We start from the raw sequence: 14741 nt of genomic DNA, 5'->3' as shown, positions 1-14741 counted from the left end.
AAGCAAAAATAAAACCCCAGGGGAAAATAATCAGTTTTGCAGTCACATAATCTGCGCTTTGTGCCGCAACTCTGTGCTGGTACAATGTGCTTTTGTGCCGCTTCTGTCAAACTGTTGCGGCTTTGTTCTTTGCATGCATAATAAAACAGTTTTGCCAGGCAGCGCTACAGGCTCGGCAATGCTGTTGGAGGTGGGGTCGGCCAGCTTGCTGGCGCTGCCCATCCGAAATGCAACTTGTCCACGTCTTCAGAAAAGGATGCAGAAGGTTATGGCCACTGCCCAGTCCATCATCGGCTCTGACCTCCTCACTGTCGAAGGGATCTATCGCAGTCGCTGCCTCAAAAAGGCAGCCAACATCATCAAGGACCCACACCATCCTGGCCACGCACTCATCTCTCCGCTACCGTCGGGCAGAAGGTACAGGAGCCTGAAACCTGTTACATCCAGGTTCAGGAACCGTGATGGCTTCTACCCCACAGCCATCAGGCTATTAAGCTCGCCAACAAACAGACTCTGAACTGTAACAGCGTTTTTATAGCACTTTATCCGCTTATTTATGTGTATATTGAATTGAACTGTTCTGTATTGTTGTTTACAATACTCTGTTGTGCTGCAGCAAGCGAGAATTTCATTGTCCTATCTGGGACACATGACAACAAACTCCCTTGACTTGACTTGATTTAACTTCTGGTCCCTCTAGCTGCCTCTACTCCGACTGCAGTGGTTTGCCCAGAGAAGAGGCAGTGCCAGTGAATTTAGCCTGACCATGCACGTTTCAGCTCGAAACTCACTTCCTTACATCTGGCACAGATTTACTAAGATATTAAAGAGGGTGTTTTTCGAGGGGGGGGGAGGGGGGGTGGAACAAAAGCCATCACGTAGAACATTCATCAAGGCAAGAAATAATACTGACTATGTGAGCAAAAATCAATGCTTTACTATTCATTGGGTATGCATGGTTTAATTAGCCCATCTGGCACAGTACAATTACACTAATGCCCCTCTATCCATCGAACAGTGTGGCTATGCTTTCATGTGAGAACCTTCTTGTCGATCAGACTTAAGGCCGTTCAGAGCGATGGAAGAATAACAAGGTTGGCAGCAGTCATGTGTTAGGGCTTAACGGCTTCACTTTGGCCCGGGTCTGATTGTACGCTCCAAGCTACACTCCAGGGACGTGGGCACATACTCCAAGTAACGCCTTAGTGCTTTAATGAGGGAACGCTGCATATCCGAGGTGCTGCCTTTCAGATGAGACTTTGGAGTGAAGCCATGTCTGCCCACTCTTCAAGATTGCAAATACGCTGTCTTTACGGGACTTTCAGGGGATTCCAACTGGCTTTCTAACGGATATTTAAACTTTAATCCAACTTAAGAAAATTGTCAACCTGGCTATTTTTTCTATGCTGAGTAATTCAGCAGGTCAGGCAGCATCTCCGGAGAAAAAGGATGGGTGACATTTCAGATCGGGATCCTTTTTCACTCTGAAGACCTGAAACGTTACCCACCATTTTTCTCCAGAGATGCTGCCTGACCTGCTGAATTACTCCAGCACATTGTGTCTATATCTGGTGTAAACCAGAATCTGCAGTTCTTTGTTTCTACATTATTTCTTTGCTGTTTTGTGGAAGTTTCTTGTGCCATTTGACCCATGTATCCTGCCTTTCAGTGACAACTGCACTGACAGTGGTTATTTACCTATGATCATGGGGAGGTGAAAGTTGCTAAAATAATGCAGATTTATTATGTTGCTGTTTGCCGTGCTTCAAAAAGTGCTCTATGTCAATAGCGATAGCCAGTCCATGGAATACATGTCAACCGTTGCATTGGTGCACATTGCATTTAAATGGCCTGTAACGTTCTTCATGTGCAATGCATTGGTGCTTCCAGATCCGGTTCATCTGCAAGTAACAGACACGATCCCTTGATTGTGGGGCATAATCAAGGCCTCGCTCGAGTCCCTCCCTGTGAGGCCAGTCTGAATAAGGGTCCTGACCCGAAACATCACCTGTCCTTGTTCTCCGGGGATGCCGTCTGACCCGCTGAGTTGCTCCGGCACTTTGTGTCCTTCTTTGTAAACCAGCATCTGCAGTTCCTCGTTTCTGCATTTTCAATGAGAGATTCCTCATCAGACCCAACAGAGAGGGAAGCAAGTGGAGGTGGCAGGGAAGGTTGAGGAGAACGTTGGGTGGAACAAATGGAATTTGTCTAACAGGATGAAGGCGTGCGGCAGGGGGGATCAGATTAAGCAGATGATGGCTGTGTTATGTGCTGCTTGGGTGGTTCTGGTCCTGAGGGACATGCCTAGCCAGCTGGACCACACACAGAAAGAGAACGAGATGGCAGGCAATAAGGTTCTCCTGTAGACAGGAAGAAAGCAACAATAGGACTTTACGTCTTGTTCCTGCCTGGTTTTACCCAAGTGCCAACTGTTGGACTCAGTCAAACTCTCAACTGAACAAGAAGAGCCCTACGTAAATATTAACAGGTGTGCGGTGCTTTGAGAGATGGGCTTTTATTCAATCTGTTGACGTAATACCGATGGCAGATGACCCCAGTGGGATTGAGCACGGTTACCTGACTTCATATTTTTCCTTTCCCCTCTCCTGTGTATGGCTTGATTGTAAACATATCTACAGGCCCACCACCGATTTACCGGCACCCTTGGTTCCAGAGCCTTGCCGGATTATCCATTTTGCCAGAGCAACAGAGGTCATGTAGTAATAATTCAATAATACACCTCTGACCCACGAATGATGCCCTTGGCGTGCCTCTAAAACACCGTGCAGTGCTGGAAACTTAAAGAATGAACAATTAACCTGTTCACTGCCAAGTTTTTTTTACACTATTTGCCATGTCCTCGGAGGGGTGGGGGGGGTTGGCACTGAACAGGTTAACAGGTGAACAATGAACTCCTTCAGGATGGAGGCAATGCTCTCGTAATTTTGTCTGGGTTAAAGGTGGTGCGGACCTTCAGTTGACGGTGGTGTATCTGTCGTCTTTTTATTGACTGGATGGTACGCAACAAAAAAAGTTTCACTGTACCTCGGTACACGTGACATTAATAAGATCATAAATTCACAATGAACTTATGAATTTATGTGACAATAATAAACTAAACTAAACTAAACTTGGTGCAAGGTTCTCCACATTTTCCCCACAGACTAGTTTGGTTTGCACAGTTCCCATGGCGCGCCGCACCCTCTGTTTCTGCTCCTCAGGGCCATGTGAATGCGCCCACAATGGGAAAGAGAAGTGTATGTTGCCAGAGAGAGGTTGAATAGTGAATCGATGCTCTGTTTTTCTCAGGTCAACGGGAAGGATCTGTCGAAAGCCACACACGAAGAGGCAGTGGAGGCGTTCCGCAACGCCAAGGACCCGATTGTCGTGCAAGTTCTGCGGAGAACCCCCGTCACAAAAATCCATGGCAGCTCCCAGGAGGTCCCGCTGGTGGATGCTGGCACACAGACAGAAATCACTTTTGAACACATCATGGCTCTGTCCAAGCTCAGATCATCTTCCCCTCCGGTTCCCGACATCTGCCCCTATCTGCTGTCAGACAGGTACCAGTGCCTCTCATTCAACCTACCTGCTGTATTTGGATAACTTAAACTAACCGTGCAGACTGAAATGACGTTTGCTGTCTTGTTGCCCACAGGCATTTACTTTGAAAAGGTTTTGTTAATGAAGCTATTCAGCTGATGCTGTTTACTCTAATTCCATTTGCTTCTCCTTGCCCATAGTTTTTTTTGTTAAATACTTTTATAATGTGTGTACAAAGTGGCTTTCAAATTGTTAATCCCCACCTCAATAAGCACTTGTGGAAAAGCATTCATTAATTTTGTGTGGAAAAAACCTCACTACCTAATCTCTTCTATGGCTTGAGACTTTAGGTTTTAAAGATACTGCACAGAAACAGGCCCTTCAGCCCACCGAGTCCATGCCGACCATCGATCCCCATACACTAGCACTATCCTACACACTGGGGACTATTTACAATTTTACCAAAGCCAATTAACCTACAGACCTGCACGTTTTTGGAGTGTGGCAGGAAACCGGGAGCACCTGGAGAAAACCCACGTGGTCATAGGGGGAATGTACATACTCCATACAGACAAGTACCCATAGTCAGGATCGAACCCGGGCCTCTGGCGCTGTAAGGCAGCAAATCTACCGCTGCACCAGCGTGGTAAAATTCACTCCCTCCCTCTACACTGCTGAGTGTTCACTAGCAATAACTGTTTCATTATTTACCCTCCGAGGATCCCCGTTTTCACATTCTCCTTAACTTTATTCCAATAAAAATAGCCTTAAATTGTCATCCATTTCTTCATGGTTTGACCGCTCGTAGATACTTGCCCTTGCGGGATGGTACGCCTTCAATGGCAATCGTTCAACCCTGCCCAGAGACATACATAAAACTGCACCTGAACCTAATTAACATCCCATTTCAATTCAACACAGAGTTTTTAATCTCCATGGCCCTAGGTCTAAATCCAGTTGATTTTCTTATGGCTAGTTCTAGTCTCGTTTTAACATGTTTTCTCTGCACCATGAACTCTCTCTTTAACTCGGTCAGCCTTTAATTTAGGGGTTATTTTCTTTCATAGGGTTTTCCTCCAAATGTCTACCAGTGTACCACTGCCCAGTCTGTTCAATCATCAGCTTCGTCTCCTCCCCTGACTCCTCCTCCCCCAGACATCCCTCAAATCCACGTGGACCCTGGTGACACTGTGTTTGCCCTGCACTCTTTTTTTGCCTGGGCATCCTTTTCATTCCCCAATGCTGCTTCCAAGTACAAAGATGCTTGACTCCAGCTCTCTGGGGATGTGGGTTTCAAAGGTCTCACCATGGTACATCAGAGGCATCACATTGAACTACTCCAGAGGCTATCTGAACTACCCCATCCCGGGTCCACAACACTTGCCTTTTCTGGCACTGCTTCCTTATGGAGCAAATGATTTCCCTCTGCTTATTTTCTATGGTCTACCACTCTCCAGACACCACCCTTTACATTTGCATGACCATAGCTGCTAGTTCATTGTGTTTATTTTTTATAGAGACAGTGTGGAAACAGGCCCATCGGCCCACCGAGTCCAAGCCCATCATCAATCGCCCTTACCCACTAGTTCTGTTATCTCACTTTTGCATCCACTCTCGACACACTTGAGGCTGTTTTACAGAGGGCAGTCAACCCGCAAAGCTGCCCACCAAGTCTGCACAGTGCATTTGTTCTGTCTCACACACTAGGGACAATTTTTACAGAAGCTGATTAACCTACAAACCTGCACCAAAGTCTTTAGAATGTGGGAGGAAAACGGAGCACCCGGAGGAAACCCATGCAGTCACAGGGAGAACGTACAAACTCCACACAGACAGCACCTGAGGTCAGGATCAAACCCGGGTCTCTGGCACCGTGAGGCAGCAACCCTACCCCTGTGCTACTGTGCCAACCTATGGAGTATTTCCAGTATTTTGTAATTTCAGATACCCAGCACCTCCAGTTGTCTGATATTCAATCATATTGTTCCACAGGTCATATGGGTTGTGTGAGAAGGATAATGGCTAGATTGTACCATTAACTTAGGGGAGAAATTCCTTCAACTAAGGACAGGAAACTTTCCCGATAAAACTAGAGATTGTGAGACTGTTCCGTATATAAGAGCACCAGTTTTGACTGCTTTTTTTTTCATTTTTCCATCCAATCTATTTTGAAAAGTAGACTTTTGTTGAGGCCATGTTAAATATCTAGCTGTATATCTAGGTGACTGAACCATCCATGCACTTAAAGCTGTATTGGAAGGCGCTGTTGTTAATACATTTTTTTAAAGTCAGAATATGTGAATGTAAACGCAGTAAAAAGAATAACGTGTTAATTTAAATGCAATCCTCTTTTTGAAAGATTCTGTCTTACTTGAGTGAATTTTGTGTACAAATACAAATTCTAAACACTGACACTGACAGATGGCTTTATAAAGAAAAATGTGCTTGCACTTTCTGTATCGGATTGATCAGAAGCCTGGTTGATTTCATCAGCTTCTTCGCCAGCTGCTTTCCAACGGAGTTTAATGTAAAAGGTTTTGTCCACATACAAGTGCTGTCAGAATCACTACATCTTGGGATTCTTGGAGAGGGTATACTCTCCGTCCGTGCTGTCGTGAGAAGCTGGTGGCTTCATCAGCAATTTTCTTCCATCTTGAGTCGGATGTTAAAGATTAGGCAGAACGGTTGCAGGTGCCATCTTTCGGAGATGCAATGGACGTCGCAGTGGCGCAGCTGGTAGATCTGCTGCCTCACAGCACCAGAGACTCACGTTCCTTTACTTTAAACTTTAGAAGTACAGCATGGAAACAGGCCCTTCAGTCTACTGAGTCCGTCTGACCAGACGATCACCCCGTACACCAGCATTATCCTACACACTGGAGACAATTTGCAATTTACCAAAGCCAAATAACCCACAAACTTGTACGTCTTTGGAGTGTTGCAGTAAGCCATTTAGGACATAGATGAGGAAACACTTTTTCTCACAGAGTGGTGAGTCTGTGGAATTCTCTGCCTCAGAGGGCGGTGGAGGCAGGTTCTCTGGATGCTTTCAAGAGAGAGCTAGATAGGGCTCTTAAAAATAGTGGAGTCAGGGGATATGGGGAGAAGGCAGGAACGGGGTACTGATTGGGGATGATCAGCCATGATCACATTGAATGGCAGTGCAGGCTCGAAGGGCCAAATGGCCTACTCTTGCACCTATTGTCTATTGAAACCGGAGCACTCGGAGAAATCCCACACAGTGACAGAGGGAACGTGCACACTCCATACAGACAGCACCCGTAGTCAGAATGGAACCCGGGTCTCTGGTGCTATAAAGGTATCAAAGGTATTTTATTAGTCACATTCACATACACCCAGGTGTAGTGAAGTGAAATGCTTTTTGCCATTTTGCAGCACACAAAAAAAAGAATACAGACATAACACCAATGAGAGTCTTAAACACATAGAACATCCACCCACAATGGCTCCCACCATGAGGGAAGGCACAAAGTCCAGTCCCCAACCCCAGTTCACCCATAGTCGGGCCTATTGAGGCCTCCACAGTTGCCTCTACGGAGGCCCGATGTTCCAGGCCGTTCTCGCCGGGTGGTGGTGCTCCGGCGTCGGGAGAGTCCTCCCAGCGGCTTGGGAACCCTGGAACGACCGCTTCCGCACTGGAGGCCGCGGCTTTCGAAGCCGACAAGGCCGCGCCGGTTGGAGCTCCACAACTGGCGATCTCATCTAGAGATCCCAGGCTCCCGATGTAAAGTTCAGCGCCGCCGCCCACAGCTGGTCGCTCCACGGTCCCGCAGCTCCGCGATGTTTTACCCGGCGGTCTCAGCTCACCGGAGCTCCAGCGCGGCGACCCAGGCAAGGCATCGCCCGCTCCGTGATGGCGCTCCAGCGCTGTGCCGCCGTCGAGCCGAGGTTCTGGGCGGTCCCCGACAGGAAACGCCGCTCCAGACCCGCTGGTAGGCCGCGAGGACGGGTCGAAGCTGCAGCCCGGAGAAAAGCTGCCTCTCTGACCAGGTAGGGACCCTGAAAGGTAGTTTCCCCCTCCCCCCCCCCCCACCCCCCACATAAAAAAAGTCTAGACCTCCAAACAAAACACTTAACTAACTAAAATAAAAAATATAAAGATGAAGAGACAGACAGCTGCTGGCTGGGCAGCCGTGCACAGGACAGCGCCCCCAGTATAAGGCAGCAGCTCTACCGCTGTGCCACCGTGACTGTCTGTGTGAAGTTGCATGTTCTCCCTGTGGCCGCATGGATTTCCTCTGGGTGCTCTAGTTTCTTTCCACACCCCAAATACATGCGGATTTGTAGTTTAATTGGCCTCTGTAGATTGAGGCTAGTGTGGGATGCAAAAGTGGGATAACATAATTTAGTGTGAATGTGAGATCGCTGGTCAATGTGGACGTGGTGGGCTGAAGGGCCTGTCTCCATGCTGTATCTCTACAATCGATCTTTACAAAACGTGAAGACTCTGGTGGTTCCATTGAAAGAGGAACAAGAATGTTTTCTCACTTTCCTGCCAAATTTTAGTCCTCAACAAATCTAAATAACCCATCTGGTCTCCTGTCTGAAGGGTGTTGCCGGAGACAACTTGCTACCCACGTGGGATTGTGTTAAATCAGGTGCACTAACTACTGCAGGTACAGCAGATACACCACTTCACAAGTACAGGCTCTGAAGCACTCGCTGATATTTAGTGAATGTAAAAGACAGCCTGTAAAGCAAAGATCTTTCTTTCTCTTGAAAGGAGGTCTGCAGGCTATTTATTTTCAAGCATTGTGGGTCGATGTCACCATTATACAGGTTTGATGTGAGTCACCCTTTCTTTTGTTGGTGACTCCTTGTCTATTTTCAATAGAATACGTAATCGAGTGGCTTTTGAAGAACAAGTGCAAGTATTATCCTGAATGGTCTCTTTGTTTTCCATTAATCGTACAATTCTGTGCTTTTTGAAAATTACATTTATTTGGGAAGAGGAAAATTGTCGGAACCTGACAATTGTCAGAAGATTGTCAGGGCAGCACAGTGGTGCACGGTGAGGTTGCAGTGGTAGAGACCCGGGTTCGATCCTGGCCAGGGGTGATGTCTATGGACTTTGTATGTTCTCCCTGTGGCCATTTGGGGTTTCTCCTGCTGCTCCAGTTTCATCCCACATTCCAAAGACGTGCAGGTTTGTAGGGGTTACTTGACCTCTTTAAACTGTCCCTGGCCTGTAAGATAGACCAAATGGTATGGAGAATCGTTGGTCAGTTCGGGCTCGGTGGGCCAAAGGGCCTGTTTCGAAGCTGCATCTCAAACCTAAACGAAACAACTGTGAATGGAGGAAGGTGGGTTCAAACCTGGTTTTGTTGCATGTTCTCATTCCAGTTCTTGTTCTATCTTCCCTTATGCAGCTGTCATTCCTTGCACCCTATGGGACACGACTATTATGAAGCTAGTGATTACCTTCCCAACTTGGTTCAAGACGGAGACAGAGCTGACGAAATGGAATATGAGGTAACGCAGTAATTAATTTGGAGGGGTTTAAAAAAAAAAGCTGTCAATGCTTTAACATTATGAGCGAGACTCATAGAGCTGTACAACAGAGGAACAGGCCCTTCGGCCCACAATGTCTGTGCCGAACATGATGCCAAGACCAACTTATCTGCTTGCACATAATCCACATCCTTCCATTCTCTGCATATTGTTATGCCTATCCAAAATTATTTTAAATGACACTATCGTATCTGCCTCAGCAACCACCTCTAGCAGCATTTTCCAGGCACTCACCACCCTCTGTGTCAAATAAAATATGCCTTGCACATCTCCTTTAAGCCTTGACCCTCTCTACTTCAAGCTATGCTGTCTGGTATTTGAATTTATTATTGACTCCTTATTCACTAAACCAAATTGATTGTACTTTAGAAATTATCAATTTTTACAGGTTTCTGTTTTCTTTTGGATTAGTTGGACTATCTTATAAACAAAATCAAGCAGATTTGAAAGAAAAAGAACAAGCAATGAACGTGACAGGCATGTTTTCACATTTTCCAAAATTCACCACTTTTAACTCGGAGATAATTCCAATTACGACGTTGCTCTGCCAGAGCCTCTTTTGGCAAAGGTGGCTGGAGCCAGTGTTTGCCAGGTAACACGTTCATGCTCTCTTCGCAAGATCCTGCAATCTGAAGCAATTTATCAGATCGCAAAGTAGATGTTAACATGACAAGGCAGTGTGGTGCTAGTTTTCATATTAGTTGCTAATAATGGCAAGGCTGTGTATTGTAGGAGGTCTGAATAGCAGTTGAGCTCCTGTTCAATAGCCTGTAATCTCCACTAATCGCACCATCACAGTCATTAATTTAACATCAGCTGTGGTTTTACTGCCTGAGGCTAAACCTCCTGACTGGAATAAAGAGTGTTTGACGTAAAATTTAAATAGAAAAGTGCCCTTTTTCAGGCAGAACCCTCTTCATATAACAGGGTGAATAAAACATTACACAGTAGTTCATTGCAGAACAGAAAGACCTAAAACTGACAAAAAAAAAGGGAACTGATTGTATTCGTGTGAGTGATGGCAAGAGGTAAGATTCTTTTTATCACTTGCATTGTGACAACTTTGAAATTGTACTTCTTTTAATAAAGGAAGACATTTGTCAGAACAGGCTTTGAACATCTCCAGTCATTTGACAGTGTGCCTATTGCTGGCAATTTTGCACTGAGAAACACAAAGGGAAGAGGATTTTTTAAAATGCATTGGCATTGTACGAGTGTTACGAAAATAATGGATGGTTGTCAACAAGCGAGTGTGTTTGCCAGAATCCGTCGCTGCTGAGGCTGCGTTATTTGCCAATTGTTAATTCGTCTGCCTCTAACCTCAAAAAGATGTAGAGTGTGCAGAGGGAAACAATATTCCCCCCGGGCAGAAAGGTGAGCAAGATGGATGGTGATGGAGGCTTGGAAAATGGAAAGCCCTACCATGGCACCTCCGCCTGTTTTGCGAGTGTACAGTCACAGATGGCTGCTCGAGGAATAGATCTGCCTTGGACGTTTTTTGCGGGAACAGTGACAGAGTGCGGTGCTATAAATTGAAAAGACCACTTTCTTTCTCCGCTGTGTGACCCACCTGGCCACGTATATTAAAGGCAGGTGAGCGAGTGAAGAGAAAGAGCAATTCTCACCTCTGTGCCATTCCGTACGATAGGTCTTCTCTTTTAAACTGGTGATGATTTATATTGAATTATGGCCCTTGGTTTTCCCTCGCTGAGTTGTCAAGGTCACGACATTTTGCCTTGGGTTAGGTGGGGTACTGGGATGGGGTGCAGGGGACGAGAGGTTGTGAATGGATTGAACTGTCAGCATGCGTGGAAAGTATAGAAATATACACCATCCGCCCTAATTTCCCTGTCCTCACCATTGTAAGTTCAGTGTTTCAGGTATCGATTATTCCCTAAAACCCAAATGCTTCCCTTTTATCTCCCGAGGAGTCCATCTGCTTTGTCCCTGTTTTTATTGGCAAAGTGACTCATCTGGTTTGAGTGGGAAGGAACTGCAGATGCTGGTTTAAACCGAAGATAGACACAAAATGCTGGAGTAACTCAGCGGGACAGACAGTTTCTCTGGAGAGAAAGAATGGGTGACGTTTCGAGTCGAGACCCTTCCTCAGAGTCTGAAGAAGGGTCTCCGCCCGAAACGTCACCCATTCCTTCTCCAGAGAAGCTGCCTGTCCCGCTGGTTTACTCCAGCATTTTGCCTCACATTTTTTATTTCAGTCAGTAAGAACTTGTGCACAGGACAGTATATTCAATAAGAGGTTTTGAGGGATCATAAACTTTGGAACACTGCGTAAATAGGATCAATAATTTGGAGGTAGATTGGAACACTGGGACAGTTTCTGGGAGAATTCAGAATCTAAGAGGAGGGAAGATTTGCTTAACGGACAACAAACTAGGACCACCCCCCTGCAGTGAGAGCAAGGCACAGCACGGAAAACAGACCCTTCATCCCAACTTGCCCAGGCCAGCCAAGATGCCCCATCTCCACGAGTCCCATCTGCGCACATTTGGACCTCCAAACCTTTCCTATCCATGCACCTGTCCAAGTCTCCGTTAAATGTTGTTATAGTATTCGCAAAGCCTCTGTAATGAAAGATTTTATTTTGTGTACAAACGTCATTTCATCATCAGCTCCAAGAAATCTGATTTATATTCTGAAATTAGAAATAAAACTGCTATTGTGGGATTATTGGTTTAATCTATTCTTGCAACCTTTGTGCTTGTTCACGCAAAAGGTAAGCAAGCTTCTTGATGAATAGGCTCAGCTTGTTATCAGCATACTCTGGTGCTGCGGGAAGATTAGAGGAATCAGATGAATTAATTGCCAATGATCTGCTTTGCACAAATAAAAGGAGCGAATTTAAAAAAAATGTTAATTTGCCAGCTCCATATATCAGAGCCAAAAATGCAGCCTTCTCACTGGTTAATTGTGCAAAGCAGCTGGAGAAGACAATGCATTGTGTTGTTGGAATGTTTATGCTCTGTAAATTATGCTTGTGTTTACAATCGCTCTCTGCAAAATGCTGACATTCAGTGCACCTGTGACAGTTGTCATCCATAGCTGTCACTGGTAATGAATTTCCCAATTTACTTAGCTGCTTCTCACCCCCCAGTAGAACATGTCACCAGCTGGGGGGGGGGGGGAGAAAGAGAGGCGAGTGACAGACAGGAAGCACAAACAAATGTGTCAAGAGTTCTCCAAATGTATTTCTTTTCAGGACCGGTTTAGGAAAGATTTAAGAGTCAGAAATGCCGGGCATGTTTTGGCCTTGCACGGGGAAATCAGAATGGAGGGAGACTGTTGGAGGGAGCAACAGAGATCTTTGTGTTTCGTTTTGTGAATCCGACTGAACACAGGAAAACTCTTCTCCTGTCCAAGTATACCATGGCATTCCATTACTCCCCTGACTGACTTCAGCTGTTGTGTAGCTGTCCCTGTGAGTTTCACATTTCACTCTCTTTCCCTTTGTCTTCTTCCTTTCCTTTTTTTTAAATCTCATTTCACCTTTCTTCTTTCTCTCCCTATTTTTTTCCTTCATTGCATTTCCATTTTTACTTCTGTATCTCTCCTTTTTTCACTGCCTTATTTTCAACTTGTCTTGTCCGCTTGTCATTTTTCTTTCCACTCCTTCCCTTCTTACAGCCCCTTTCCCTCTTAGATCTTTTTTTGACCCCCCTCCTTTTTGAAATTTCCCTCCTTCTTACTCCCCGTGTCTTTGCCATCGTTCTTTGTCTGTTTCTCTTGCGATCTCTTCTCTCTGCTCGGCACTAATTGCAGAGGATGCTGTCCCCGGCCTGACATGTAATGACTTTGTAAGCCGATTTATAAAGAGGAACTCTCCCCTTTACATTGTCAGTTCTTGGCTGAAGCCATTCAGCGGAAATGTGCAATTTTGCACTTTGTTTGCCATTTTGCACGTCAACACAATCTTCAACATGTCAAATTAAATGAACACTTCTGCTCAGAGCTGATTTATATTCAAATTTGTTTTGCCACTCTATAGACTGACTCTGGATTGTAATGGCTTAGTGATTTCCAGATAAGCCCTCTGTCATATCGCAGCCTGCATAATTGGAAGAGAAAGGCCAGCTTTAATTATGATCCTGGATGCATCCATCATTGTTTGTAACACTGAATCACTGTGATGGGGACCAGATCGTGACTGACAGAAGGCACTGTCCAGGATTCCCTGTCTCTTTCATGTTCCAGGGGAAAGGGTTGAAGCCGCAACTTGTTGCTCAGTCCTTTCCATACAGATAAGGCTGGATTTTCTGGTCAGGTTTTTTTTTCCTCTCGCTAATTGAGTTTGAAAATCAGTCTAATTATCTGACAAAATTAGATTGAAACATTGGAAAAAAAACTAGCAAGTTGTGAGGTCCCACAAATGACGTTGGTGGCATTGATAAACAACTTTGCAGATTTAAAACAAAAATCTTTATTGTTTCTGTTCTGTTTTATCGTGATGTTTCCGACCTGGTATAATTCCACAGCGGATTCAATGCCTCTCTCCTACAGAATCCAAAATACCATTGTTCTGTTCTTACACTGCAGCAGTGCTTACTTGGTGAACTATTTTCTACACCATACACAATGGTACAATCACATTCCCACAGAGCATTTACAACCAGGCATACGTGTTATCTCGTGCATATGTTTCAAGCTTGCATATGTACACACACTCACATACACACAAACTTGGCACACATGGCCCGGCATCAGATCTTCCTCTCAACTTTGTTTTGTCAGTCCTTGAATCAGCTTTTACAGTCACATGACATGACATGTCAATGTATGAAAGGTTGCGATGGGGCACCAGCTTCAAGACTGTTGGGAATGCGAAGTAAAACCAGAAAATGTTGGAAACACACAGCAGGTCGGGCAGCATCTGTGGAAGGAGAAACAGCGTTAACATTGCAGTTCTGCGACTTTTCTTCAGAACTGAGTAAGAGAGAAAATGTTAGTTTTCAGTAACAGGGAGAAGTTGGCTAGAATAGAGTATTCAGAATAAGGTGAATCTGAATGGGCTAATGTGGCAGTCAGAAACACACTATGCTTCTTTGTCCATGTGATGTGTTGCTAACAGCAGGGTTGTGGTGTGTGTTCAGTAGGCCAGACGATACAAACAGAGAACTGAACCAAAGTCACAATGAGTAGGATGCTGGTTTGAACTGAATATAGAAACAAAAAGCTGGCGTAGCTCAAGGGTCTTGACCTGAAATGTCACCCATTCCTTCTCTCCTGAGATGCTGTCTGTCCCACTGAGCTAGGCCACCGTTTTGTGTCCATCTTTGAACCAAAGTCACAGATGGATCACTGGCAGAAGTGCTTCAAGATGCGGTTTTCGTGAACCAAATGCTCTGGTTTCCTCCCATATCCCAAAAATGTGCGGGTTTGTACATAAATTGGCTTCTGCGACAGGGTGGATGTGAAAGTGGGAAAACATAGAAGTAGTGTGAGTGGGTGATCGATGGTCTGCATGGACTTGGTGGGCCGAAGGGCCTGTTTCCATGCTGCTTCTTTCCTTCAATCAGTGCTAACTGTAGTGTTTGAAACAAGGTTCCACCACTGTATTTTGTATCCAGCATGATGGGAGGGGATGTGAGACTAAGGGCTTATGGCTTTAATTCATTGCTTAATTAATGAGCTGAATAGTACACAATATGGTA

At 45.3% G+C, this 14741-nt stretch overlaps 1 protein-coding gene across 4 annotated transcripts in view; it reads left to right on the top strand.

Moving 5' to 3' along the window:
- Nucleotides 1-14741, top strand: part of pdzrn4 (PDZ domain containing ring finger 4) — a 331311-nt gene that overhangs the window by 295340 nt on the left and 21230 nt on the right. For all 4 annotated transcript variants that reach the window (XM_033037672.1, XM_033037673.1, XM_033037674.1 and 1 more), the window contains 2 exons: nucleotides 3310-3563; nucleotides 8934-9036. In XM_033037672.1, the coding sequence (XP_032893563.1) occupies nucleotides 3310-3563; nucleotides 8934-9036 (357 nt within the window). The remainder of the gene's footprint in view (nucleotides 1-3309; nucleotides 3564-8933; nucleotides 9037-14741) is intronic.

This window comes from Amblyraja radiata, chromosome 19, assembly GCF_010909765.2.
Source record: "Amblyraja radiata isolate CabotCenter1 chromosome 19, sAmbRad1.1.pri, whole genome shotgun sequence".
NCBI classification, from domain to species: domain Eukaryota; kingdom Metazoa; phylum Chordata; class Chondrichthyes; order Rajiformes; family Rajidae; genus Amblyraja; species Amblyraja radiata.
The sequence above is the reverse complement of the archived record's forward strand: the minus strand, read 5'-3'. Positions and strand labels throughout refer to the sequence as shown.